Source organism: Oncorhynchus clarkii, chromosome 13 (genome assembly GCF_045791955.1).
Source record: "Oncorhynchus clarkii lewisi isolate Uvic-CL-2024 chromosome 13, UVic_Ocla_1.0, whole genome shotgun sequence".
Classification (NCBI taxonomy): Eukaryota; Metazoa; Chordata; class Actinopteri; order Salmoniformes; family Salmonidae; genus Oncorhynchus; species Oncorhynchus clarkii.
This window is the reverse complement of record NC_092159.1, coordinates 50,414,676-50,427,740: the sequence shown is the minus strand read 5'-3', so window position 1 is coordinate 50,427,740 and position 13,065 is coordinate 50,414,676. Positions and strand designations below refer to the sequence as shown.

The window sequence follows — 13,065 nt, the reverse complement described above, 5'->3', positions numbered from 1 at the left end:
AAGATAGAGAACAATGGCTAAACCTGGTCTTAACTTCCAATGCTCCATCCCCGTGCCCAACCCCCCTCCACGCCACTCCGCCAACTTTCGTTTTTCAATCTCCTATCTAGACATTTCAACAGTCCTGCATGAAGTTTGCTATCAACGCTACTCTATCGCCACCTGCAGTTTACTATAGGTCGGTGCTCGTTCTCCAGTGTGTTACGTCAACGCGTAACATTGTAGTTCCATGTTTACTTTGATGCACGGTCCGACAAAATGGCTTCAGTTCCACGGTCCTTTTTGTTACTGTCAATTATTCCCACAATACTTATATTGTGTGCTGATTTTGCGTGTTGCAACACTGGCAGAAAGGTATGTCAAAACCACTTTTAATTTTATTTGCCAATATCTAATTCCATTAACTTAGATAACTAGGGTACTTGCTGTTAGCTCTTGCTAACCGTCCGACCTTAGCTAACTAGCCAAATGAGTTAATGAATACAACGCATGAATGCAATACAACGTTACTTACTGTGCAGATAATGTTTTCACCAACGTGTATCAACGTGTATTGGCAGCAAAATTAGCGTTATAGTAACGCTAGCTAGATTGATATTATGTTGTTTAGCTAGCCGTAGTTAGTTAGCTAACTAACGTTATCTAGGTAGGTGGCTTTGACAGCCTTGGTGGTGGTGCACAATTTGTCACGCTATGGTAGTCATTTGTAATATTGCACGGATGTGTTCAACACATATGCACTGTAAATCAAGCCAAGAAGAATTCGGATCAATACCACTATGTTTGAATGGCAGGACCAATTTGTGGAAATGTCATCTTACATCTGAACTGCTCATTGTAAAGTGTTCCCAGGGTAGATATCTCTATTACAGCATCCATTGGGGCCCTAGCTAGCTAACTGCACTTTTTGATCCTTCTTGCTGCAGCACTTCTGTTGAAAAATGTTCTACCCCAACTTTCAAAAGCCAATCAAATTAGTTTTGCCCTGGGAACTGCCAATGCAGTAAGTAAAACTGCTAGCCAGAATAGATTCCGATCCTACGCTTGTTTACATCTGCGTTGGGGTCGGATAGTTTCGATTCTTGTTTGGGTTAATACACCACGGGGGATGAGAAAATGCGTTACACTTAAAACATGTCCCATTATCCCAACTGTTACACCGAGAAGAATGAAGGACTGCTAGTTTTTTTGGGGGAAAACTGCCGTTTTTAGTCCTAATGCTAGATAGCAGTAGCCACAGCAGCCATTATGGAATGACAGGTCGTGTTGAATATAGGGCTGACCCCATTTAGTCAATTGGTCGATTGTTTGGTTGATAGGTTGTTGGTCGACTGAGATTTCTTTAGTAAAAAAATAATAATAATGGTGTACAAGACACCTGTCTGAATGAACTGATCCATTGTGGAGGCCGTTGAAATGGCACAGTTCATCAGTCTAAGACATGTGCTACTAAAAATGTAACGTTATTTCCACAACTAGCTACATTTATTCCACACATCTGGCTTCCCCTTTACCTCCTGCGCAACCAGTAAACGTTCCCCTGCTTCAAGTTTATTTGTCACGTCCTCTGCATTAATTTTGCTGTCACATGTGTAAAGGTGTACAGAGTTTGTTCTAACCAATTTATTGATGTGATTATGATATTCTATAGGTCAGGCCCTATTGGTCACGTGCATGTGAAGCATACATGTGTCACATAAAGAGAGCACAGGTTGAGGGAATAGGGATAGTTTTTCCTAAACAAATGAGTAATTTTGGTAACAGAACTTTTCAGTCAGAAATGGCTGTAATTATGTTGCAGCTTCAGCAACACAGACGGTGCTATACACACTGATGTTCTGTGGTGGTCTCTGCAGCAGGGAGGAGAGAGAGACAACACTATACACACTGATGTTCTGTGGTGGTCTCTGCAGCAGGGAGGAGAGAGAGACAACACTATACACACTGATGTTCTGTGGTGGTCTCTGCAGCAGGGAGGAGAGAGAGACAACACTATACACACTGATGTTCTGTGGTGGTCTCTGCAGCAGGGAGGAGAGAGAGACAACGGGTGCTAATCACACAGTCATTCGCTGTCTCTTTTTTTTTTTTTGTAACACTGAGCAGCAAATCTGAGCCAGGCAGCACAATCAAATCAATTGCGGTCGGATTCCCTCTAGTCATTTGTGTCTTAACTAATTAATCAAACAGTTCGCTTAAAGCATCAGACAGGCTCTGTGCATATAGTTGAAACCCTATAGGATATGTCAATCGATTGGTCGAAAGAACAGACAACTTTTGGTCGACCAATATTTTTTTTAGTCGGGGACACAACAAAGGAGATGATTGGCTGACAGACACTGCCATTAAAAAATAAATTATCGATCTAACATTTGGGATAATTGGACAATTTGTAGTACAACACAATTCTGTGGATTGAGGTACGTTTTCCAAGCCATATCTCGCTCCAGCTCCACGGTGTCTTAATCTAAACAGGAAGCTTGTCCAACCACAGTGTACCTGTAAGCAAGAGTCGGAATCTATTCTTTCTAGTAAAACTGCATCTATTTCCTTCTCCACAGACTGGTGATGGGCTGGACACAGACTTCAGTGGATTCTCTGTCCCTCTTGAGCATTCCTTTGAAGTTGGTGAGTATGTATTGTCTAACTGTGATATGTTATTCTTCAAGGTTCCATTTACCAAATGAAGGAGATATCGAGGTCACGATTTTGGTGCTCATCATGTGTTGTTATACCATTTATTTCTTTCAGATGATGTGTCTCGGTTCCGTATGCGTGGGGCTCTGCAGTTAAGGGGTGGGAGGGAGACCAGTGTGTCCCTCTCCCAGAGCCAGCTATCAGAGGAGGACAGGAACACTCTGAAGGTGGGAGAGGAAGGTAGAGGCAGATGTGGTTTGGAGTTTACTGTCAGCAGTCAGGATTTTGTTCTGAATCTGTATCCCTCCTCTCCCTCTGACACAGGAAGTGGCTGCTGTGGATGGTCTGTACAAAATCCGAGTGCCCAGAGTGTCTTTGACAGACAGGCAGACAGAGCGCCAGATGGATGGCTACCTGACGGCATTCGTCAGAGCGGTATGTGTGTCTCACCCTCATAGCAAGCTGAAATTAAAAAGACAACACACCTCATTGGCATTTTCTTTTGTAAACATATCTGTTTCTTTTCTGGCTCCCTCAGTGCTCTTTAGTTGAGTCCCACCTCAGCGATGTCATCACCCTCCACACTGATGTCTCTGGCTACCTCATCGGCGTTTCCATAGTGACCATTCCAGGCGCGTGTCGGGGGACAGAGGTGGAGGACGAAGTTGATCTGGAGGCCTTTAATACTACGCTGACCATCATACCGCCTACCAATGCACCCCAGTGAGTCATCAGTCCTTATTGATGTTCTGGTCACAGAAATATGGTTCTGGCTCTATCAAATCTTAATTTGATTTTATTTTCTAACTCTTTTGGGTCGACTTCAACCTTTCTCTTTCTCTGACTAACAATATTCTTCATCATCCTCTCCCCCAGGCCGGAGACGGCTCTGTTTATTGAGCGCATGGACATAGAACATGAAAAGAGAGGCAAGCCACAGGAGCAGAAATCCTTCTTTGCCAAATATGTAAGTGTGCATAGACATCTGTGGTTTGTGTCCTGCACTGTGTCATTATGGCCGTCTATTGGGTCTATCCCTGGGCTCTTCAAGTCTTTTAAACTCTGCTCTGCTGTTCAGTCTTGAGCTGCTCTGTTCCATTATATATATACACTAAGTGTACGAAACATTAGGAACACCTGCTCTTTCCATGACAGACTGACCAGGTGAATCCAGGTGAAAGCTTTGATCCCTTATTGATGTCACTTGTTAAATCCACTTTAATTGGTGTAGATGAAGGGGAGGAGACAGGTTAAAGAAGGATTTTTAAGCCTCGAGACAATTGAGACATGGATTGTGTATGTGTGCCGTTCAGAGGGTATATGGGCAAGACAAAAGATTTAAGTGCCTTTTGAACAGGGTATATAGGTGCCAGGCGCACCGGTTTGTGTCAAGAAATGCAACGCTGCTGGATTTGTCCGCTCTCAACACTTTCCCGTGTGTATCAAGAATGGTCCACCACCCAAAGGACATCAATGCTTTCAACACCTTGTAGATAGGGCTGTGGCAGTAATGAAATTTCATACGCTGGTGATTGTCAAGCAAATAACTGCCGGTCTCACAGTAATTTACCGTTAATTAACATAAACAAATTTAGCATCTCCTGTCTTCCACGCATAGCCTACGGGATAGGACCGGTCCCTGGTTGTTCTTTGCTTAGTGTGCCTAGGTACAACCTCTATGTTGTGAGTGGCTACCTGGTTGATCCTGCCAGTAGCATATGCTTGTCTCAAAGATTAAGCCATGCAAGTCTAAGTACACACGGCCGGTACAGTGAAACTGCGAAACTCCACTGATGGAGATCTTTGGAACATCTACATCAAGTCTAATAAATCCATGTAATATAGCCTACACCATCACAATAAATCCATTATTTATTTTAGACAGGTCTAAAGAAACATGATATGAAGAAAGTGTGGTCTATTTCAGAACAGGGTAGCATACTCTGAGTGTTAGGCCCTGATCTGGCTATGCCATACGGCTGTGGGCTGCACTAGTTCATTTAGCAGACAAGATTTGCTTAGAATTCCGTGGCATTATTTTATAATATGAAGAATAGAATTGAACATGGTTGAATAAAATAGAAAGGATATTTTGATTTGAGGGAGGGCGCACATTCTGTGTTGAGCAATTAACAAAGAAACAGGTACGCTTAGTTTAGAGATTTATGTAACTTTAGTTGTGATACAAATGTTGGGCTATATGTTTTGTAATACATTCTATGGCTGCATGATGCGACTGTAATGATGATTTGAAAAAAGTCGCATGAAAGGCATGAGCTCTGCTTTGTTTCTTGCGCAGGTTGTACACATCAGTCTCTCATTCACAATTTGACAAGCACTTGATAATGCCTTGAATTTCCTGGCGGCATCCCCTTTGTGTGGCCGTATTGCTCCTAAAAAAATCCATGCCATTGCCACCAGTGGCCGTTATGCCCTTGGGCTGAATATAAAGCACCTCTCACTCAAATGGCTCTCCGTCACGTGGTCATGTCTTTCTCACAGGCTACAAGTGAAGACAGACACTTCAGGGACGCCACTGCGCGCGTCCTTATTCAATTCCGAGGCGCATATTGAAGATATTGAAAGAACTGTCCACATTTACTTTTCGTCAGCCAACAAGATGAGAAGGCCTAACAAATAACAAAAGCACTCGACTATGTCAATCTACCATCCTCCATAGTACAAAAATTGACATTCTGTGCGAAATATAAATATTCCAAAAATAGTCTGGGACAGTTGTGGGATGGGATAGATCCCAAATGAATACCACCACTAGCATCAAAAAACATATTTTAAGCAATGAAGCTGACACAACAGATCAGAACGTTTAGTTTAAAATGTTGCTAAACTATTAGGCATTTCTTCACATTATAACCGCAGCAATGTGCACCTGGCAGTAGGCTAAAAGTGCGGATGTCCATTAGTGGGAAAACATAATTCTCAAAGGTGACCGCAAATGCAATTATACATGTAATGCTTTTATATATATATATATATAAATAAATAAAGGTGTATTTATATGGTGAAAATGGTCTTCTTGACTCACATGCTGCGTATGTATGCCAGTTAGGCTCTGAACCCGTTGTAAAGCTGATTTAATATGCCTCATTTTAAGAAGTTATTTGGCCACTTTTGATATGGTTTGTATCACAACTAAACATATAGGCCAGGCTACATGACGTGTGCGACTATGATTTGAAAAATGTCGCCAAAAAAAGGCATGCGCTGTTTCTTGCCTTACTGCACACAAGCTGGGCATCATTCACAAGTGATAACACATCATTCACAAGTGATAGACTAATATTATCACCCATCAGACTATTCTTGATTTATTCTTGTCTTTACATAACTAAATTTCACACATTATTTAGTATTTGATTTAGAATGTACCATTATCCACGTGTCGGAACGGGCAGGGGGAGAAAATACATGTCATCTATGCACTTAAACAGCGAATAGAGGACGACTTTCACGTGGTTCATTTTCTTGCCAGCCAGGTCGGCTATACTCCCTTTGTAAAGAGAAAAGTTGAGAAATAAATATAGTAGGCCTAGCCCATAGAAAGCTGACGGGATCCTCCTCTTTTTAATAGAGGCCATCACACGCATGGGCTCTCATTTAGTGTTTTGATTTTCAATTACATTTGCATTGATGTCAAAGTGATTAGAGGGACAATAGAGAGCTGAGTACCAGGCAGATAGCAAGTTTTGTAGGCTACTAATGATCAGCAGCAGCATAAGAGCTTGGAGAAGCCTAATTACTGTGACTAAACGGTCATGTGGAATTTGACTGTAATCATGACTCATGATCGCCGGTGTGGCAGTAATGCGGTCACTGTAACAGCCCTACTTGTAGAGTCCATGTCCCGATGAATTGAGGCTGTTCTGAGGGCAAAGAGGGGGGTGCAACTGAATATTAGGAAGGTGTTCTTAAGTTTGGTATACTCAGTGTATATCTGCATGTTGTTAGGTGTCTTTGTTTTGTCTAACCAATCCGGATATGTCCTGTCCTGAGGGGTATGCTACGATTTGAAGCTACTCTGGGTTTTCTAGCTAGCCAGCTTCAGTTAGCTTCACATTCCAGCTCAGGCTTTATCCGTACTACAACGGTTGATATTGGTTGTCCGCCTGCCGCTAACTCTACGTATTTTAACACACAAAGTCGTCTTCCTCAAATTAAGGGGATGGTGACGCAATCTTTGCAAGAGGGAGGGAGTCTGATTGCGTTGGTCCTCGACTCGCAGCTCAGACACTTCATTCAGGATAAATTGAGTTAGCCCTGAGTTAACCTTGAATGAGAGCAGGGTAGTTCTGAAGGATTTGTTGCCATAGAAATGTACCTGGCTAAAAGGTGAGCCACTTCCGTGGTATCAGTTATACCGAGTTTAACTCGGTTGACCAACGTTACCTCACTAACTGCTCAAACCGCGTTCATAGTATAGGGCTCTGTGCTGTGTTTTATGTGCTGTGCTTCCATTGCTGTGTTTGATTTAATCAGTGCTGTTGTCTGAGTCTGTGTCGCTGAGTGTGACTGTGTCATTTGTTGACTCAGTGCTGTGCTGTGCCGTTTGTTGACTTAGTGCTATGCTGTGCTGTGTTCCAGTGGTATTTGATTCTGGGAGGTGCAATCTTCCTCATGGCCAGCAGTTCGGCACAACCCTCAGCAGGGGGAGCCGAAGAGCAGCAGAGCTGATTCCCACTCAAGTACTGTTCTCACTTTGGCTCATTCAGCAACTCACTCTGGGCTGTCAGCCTATGTCTGTGCCGCGCTCCATGTCTCTTCTGCTTCTTGCAAGCTTATGTATATATGTGTTATACTGTTCACTGATTTGATTAACGCTAACATTTTTCACTAATCATTTTTCCTGTTTGTCCCTCCTCTCCTGTCCTTGTCATTCAAGGTCAATGCTAATGATCCAGTGCTAATGATCAGTTTTTTTGTGTCACTGCAGACCTTTAATTAATCCAGGTGTGTCCCATTGATTAGTAATAAGCTGAAGCACTCTGGTAAAATATGATTGGACAACATACACACCTTTGTTGCTAAAGTGGATTAGATTATCACAGTTTAAGTAGCCAAAGTCACCACAGTCATTTTGTGCCTCCTTTTACACACTTGTCATTGGCATTGACCCTGAGATGTGTCTCACTTCACTGTTCACCTCACTCTCTCAGACACTCTTTGTAAATTCTCTCGTTTGCTGAGTGAGGTGGACATTGAACGGGATGAAACTGTGGGACTGTTGTGCAGGAGAAGCATCACTAATCACAGCTTGTAGTCTTACCCTGAGTTAGATTAACATCTTGTATCATTTGATAATAACATGAACATCTGCCTCCCTCTCTCCAGTGGATGTACATTGTTCCCCTCGTTCTCTTCCTGATGATGTCAGGAGCTCAGGATCAGTCCGGGGGTGGAGCAGCTAATGGAGGAGGCCGATGATCGCCATGCCAACATGATTTATGTGGAGCAGTTTCTTCTACTTGTAAATAATTATATAGAGAAATGCACACCATTCAACACACTGTTACACATAAACTAATATGGACAGATGAGCCAAACTTGAGAACGTATGTCATGAACTTAATTTTTAATATTGAACTGATGGGAAAAATAAAATATTTATTACTACCTGATAACTGTGTCTGTCTGACTGGTATTGATAGCCAGTATGATGACGCTGGATACATATTCAAGAGTGGGGTGGGTGGGGGACGCTGAGTAAAGAGGGAAATGGGAGTTGTTTTCAGTCTTCTCTACTCCACTAGATGTCCTCTTTCTCTGCCCATCCAGAACGATGCCTTATTGAAGATTCGTTCAACGTTAACGCAATTCAATGGAGGATGACAAAGGGAAATTGTCGCTTTCGTGAACATGTCACCATGGACAATATTAGCAGCGTTTTGTTTGTGGTAATTCTTAAAAGTACTTTGTGTAATAGTACAGTGTAATAAGGTGTGTTTATTATGTGTTTAGCTATTGCAGTGTCAGAGAACTGTCATTCAGATCTCATACCCTGTCCTGCCATTAATCTCTATTTTATTGCACGGCTTGACTGGCATGCATATTCAAGCGGGCACATAAAACCACATCAAAGCAGTCATGCTTCACAGTCCAATAATACAGTGTTGCCAGGACACTATTGAGTCACTGGTTAAGTCCAACCCCTCTCCTCAAATTTCTTCTCTGATCTCTTACTCTGTCCCTCCTTGTGAAAATCCTTCTGCTTCTATTCAATTCTCTGCCTGGCTCTCTGGTACTGCCTTTACTCCCATCTCATCTTTGCTGAATTCTAAGCCATAGTTTCTGTGTCTTTACCACCCTTCTGTCTGTCTCTACCACCCTTATCCCCGTGTCTCTACTGCCCTTCTCCCTCTGATTCTACCCTTCTCCTTCTGTCTCTACCACCCTTCCCCCTCTCGGTCTCTACCCATCTCCCAGTTGGTCTCTACCCTTCTCACTCTCTCTGTCTTCCAATTACACTTGTCCTCTCCTTCATATTTATAAGAATGAGTCAGGCTAGGGTGGATTGTAAAATGCCAGCAGTATAGCTTTAGAGACAGAATGTTCTGGAACCCCTGTGTCAACATGGCCACCCCTCGTTAGTCAGCCTCAACGTTCACTTGTCTGTTTTTAGTCTATGTACACAGCTGTGAGGTGTAGCCCCTTATTTTCAGAAGCTCAGTGTTGAGCTCCCTCGCTTTAGTGTCCTCTGCCCCCCCACCCCACATTACCAGCTACCACGTTGGTCCTACAAACACAGCATTATGTTAGGCTCTGCCCTGAAACCTTTAACCTCAACCTTATCCCCATGTTCCTCCCACCTCGCTCTGTTAACTTGAGAAAGGAAGGGATGAGGTGACGAGGACAGCTGAAGGAAAAAGGAGAGCTTGAATGGAAGAAGGGAGAGAGCGACAAAGTAATTTGTTAGTTAAAAGATATGCCACTGTGTCAGGTGGGAAGGCATATGACAGTAGAAAACACATTTAAGCAATGTGGGGAAAGTTATATCAGAAAAATATGTCTGATTGTCTTTCTAGTGTCTTTCTAGTGGCAGCCGACAGGTGCATTGTTATATTTATATTTTATATGTATGAATATATCTGAATGAATATGATTTTGAATGTTACACCTGACCTATATCTACGTCATTGCAGCTCTCCAATCTCTCTCAAACTAACCACGGATGTTTTGTTGAATGAAAAATCATCCTTATTCATAAATGATTCGTAACACCAGCCTGTCCATCAGCATTAGGTAGTTGGTCACCTTTTACTTTCTCCACAAATAGCTCTCATCCAGCAGCCTGGTCTCATAGACCAGATGTAACATAGTAAATGTAAATCCAGGACACTCAAATTAGTATGATATGTTATGTTCGGTATGGTTACATAAGACAGAAGATTACTTAAGGCAAAAACGAAAGTTGGGTGGTTGGTCGGGGGTATACCGTGAACGTCTAGCAACCCAAAGGTTTCGTGTTTGATTCTCATCAAGGACAACTTTAGCATTTTAGCTAATTAGAAACTTTGCAACTGCTTAGCATGTTAGCTAACCCTTCGCCTAACCTTAACAATTTACCCTAACTTCTAGACTAGCTAATGTTAGCATTAGCCATCTAGCTAACATTAGCCATAACAAATTGGAATTCATAACATGTCATAAGTTTAACAAATGCTTTACATATTGTATGAATTTGTAACATTTTACGAATTGCAATTTGTAACATATACGAATTGTAATTCATAGCATATCATATGAAATGGATGATGGACATCCACAAATTAATACATACCATAGGAAACGTAACATATACTAATTGGAGTGTCAGGATTTACATTTACTATGTTACATCTACCCATGAGTCCAGGTTGCATCCAGAGGAGCCTATCAGCACCAGCCCTGATGAATGCCTGTCTACCAGGAAGCTGGGGGAAGATGACACTGGTGCACATGAGAGTTGGAATCTTCAAGAATGGAATCCTATGAGTTTGTTGCTTAGCTTTAAAAAGGGATTTAAGAAAATGCATAAACAAGTCCATACTCTAGATGAAACACTGTTTGATGTGTGATCAAATTGGATAATTCTGTTACAGAACATGTCTACCAGCAAAAGTGAGCGGTATATTGATGTTTTATGTGTTGAAGTTCAAATGTTTCCTGTCCAGCTCATATGCTTTAACTTCCCCACTCTCACACACGTTGGGTAGGGGGTAATACAGGGTCCCATGGAGGTGTGTATATCATAAGCATACAGCCATGTTCATAGCACCAAAGCCTCTCAATATTTTCTACGTATTTATTTAACCTTTATTTAACCAGGCAAGTCAGTTAATAACAAATTCTTATTTACAATGACGGCCTACCCATATATATCAATATACCAATATATAAGTCTCTGCATCGCACTATGGAGTGATGTATGGTGTCAAGGACAGAGCATACATCACAGGCCACAGATAGCTAAGCAAGAGAAACCAAAATAAATTTGGAAAAGTGAGGATGGCCACATGGGATAGATGAAAGGGGGGATAATAGACAAATCGAAGGATAAGAAATTAAAGGATGAGAAAGAAGGTAGAGGATAGAGTGAGTGAAGGGTGAAGAGAGTAAGATAAATCTTACAGACCAATTGGGCTGCTGCCTGCATGCCGGTGGTGCCACATAAATCTCTGGGTTCCCTGTCGCTAAGAAACCAACAATGTCACCATGACACCGTGCGTGGGCAGGGACCCCCGGCTTTGGATATCCTGTGATTAAGGAGTATTATGGGGTTTATGTTGCTCTGGCACAGCTAATGGGAAAATCATATTTAGTGCAAACATCTTTAATATCTTTAATGCTGCTTAATGTTTACCTTGTCTGTACCCCTGCTCTGTAAGCACAATGTAGGTTACCAAGTCCTATTCCTTCGAGGGCCTACTTAGTAAACTGTTTGTAACTCATGTATGTATACATGGTACACCATGGTGCGGTTTCCCAGACAGTGAATCTCCATTGAAAGTGCTTTTTAGTCCAGGACTAGGCTTAACCTATGTCGCGAAAACCGCCTCCGTGTATTTATGAGAACACGTTATCATTTATAAGTCATGAACAGCAATTCTTATACATTACATTAGTACATGTAGCAAACTATGTAATAATTTTTACAAGAAGTGTATTAGCCATTGCTTAAATTCAGCATTAACAAGCTTGGTAAAGTTCATGTACGAGCTTCATTGCATTTGCGGGTCCTGGGTTGCCAGTTTAAGCAGAGTTGCTGGAAAGGTTGCGAAGTTCGTACTGACCCAAAAGCACACATAGAAAAACAGCCACCATGAGAAACGTGAGAGGAGGAAAGCACCTGGCTTTTCAATCAGCTGGTAACAGGCTCCTAACAGGGCGTCAAAAAAGTGACATGATCGCAAGGGCATATAAAGCATTACAGTCCCACATACAATTATGCTTCTAAATCTATATGGTACAGTATGCGTAGTGTGCCATTATTTGAGTCATTTCACCATACCACTATAACATTATCAGAACTCGTAACAAATGGAATAAAACACTAGCTATCAGATAAGTCAGTGAGTGGATATGTTCCTGTATGGAATATACCGTGGTGGTATTAGTCTATATAATAATGATGCATAGCAACCTGGGGAGTGCTGAAAGATCTTAGTGTAATACTCTTTAAGTCCACACACTGACAGCACTACGCTGTGGGTGTTGAATGCTGATGTTTATTAGCATACCACACACTCAACATATCTGGTCTTCTAGTGGCCAGCACGAAGCAGGCTCTTTCACTTCATTAAAATGCCTCTTCTAATAGCTAGATGTCCCTGAACACAGTGACCCAATGAAACACTGTGTCCTGTCAGGAAGTTATTTTGTTACAGAAATACAGAAATCCTCCTGTTTGAAATGATTTGGAGATAGGAGGCAGGTAAGGTGCACCTTCCCAGGCAGTATCTGAGGATGCTGACAGCATGTCTTTTGGCATTACAAGCTAGAACTCTTCAACACAAGCCCGCAGCCCAAGAATCATACAGTATCTGCAAGGGCAATGCAATCGTCATTCAATAGCTCCGCACTTTGCTCCACACCTCACATTCACAATATTCCATCACCTTTCTATAGGCTAGGCCTACTATATTTATTTCTCAACTTTCCTAATATTAAGCACATTGCTTATCTTTACAGCAGGAGATTAGCCTACCTGGCTGGCATGAAAATGAACCACAGTTTCGAGAGAGAGGTCCATGATATTGGTCCATTCTAAATCAAAACCAATTTCACACATATACACTACCGGTCAAAACGTTTAGAACACCTACTTTATTCAAGGTTGTTTTTTTGTTTTTTAAAAACTATTTTCTACATTGTAGAATAATAGCGAAGACATCAAACCTATGAATAACATATATGAAATAACACATAATCATG

The 13,065-nt window shown here is 41.9% G+C and overlaps 1 protein-coding gene across 2 annotated transcripts; it reads left to right on the top strand.

Annotated features, from left to right (window-relative positions):
- Positions 1 to 227: 227 nt before the first annotated feature.
- Positions 228 to 10,907, top strand: LOC139364995 (ER membrane protein complex subunit 10-like). Of its 2 annotated transcripts, XM_071102291.1 has the most exons (8): positions 228 to 354; positions 2,562 to 2,628; positions 2,752 to 2,864; positions 2,962 to 3,072; positions 3,176 to 3,360; positions 3,514 to 3,604; positions 7,240 to 7,340; positions 7,987 to 8,273. In XM_071102291.1, exons 1-7 carry the CDS (start codon positions 259 to 261, stop codon positions 7,327 to 7,329), a joined length of 753 nt encoding a protein of 250 aa, XP_070958392.1. In that variant the 5' UTR covers positions 228 to 258; the 3' UTR covers positions 7,330 to 7,340; positions 7,987 to 8,273. The 2 variants fall into 2 exon arrangements, with proteins under 2 accessions (XP_070958392.1, XP_070958391.1); XM_071102290.1 differs by lacking the exon at positions 7,240 to 7,340 and having other exon boundaries at positions 7,987 to 10,907.
- Positions 10,908 to 13,065: the final 2,158 nt, after the last annotated feature.

Coding starts and splice junctions, on each gene's coding strand:
- LOC139364995 (XM_071102290.1), top strand. CDS start 259: ATGGCTTCAGTTCCACGGTCCTTTTTGTTACTGTCAATTATTCCCACA. Junction 2,629..2,751: donor TGAGCATTCCTTTGAAGTTG/GTGAGTATGTAT, acceptor TATTTCTTTCAG/ATGATGTGTCTCGGTTCCGT. Junction 3,073..3,175: donor TGACGGCATTCGTCAGAGCG/GTATGTGTGTCT, acceptor TGGCTCCCTCAG/TGCTCTTTAGTTGAGTCCCA.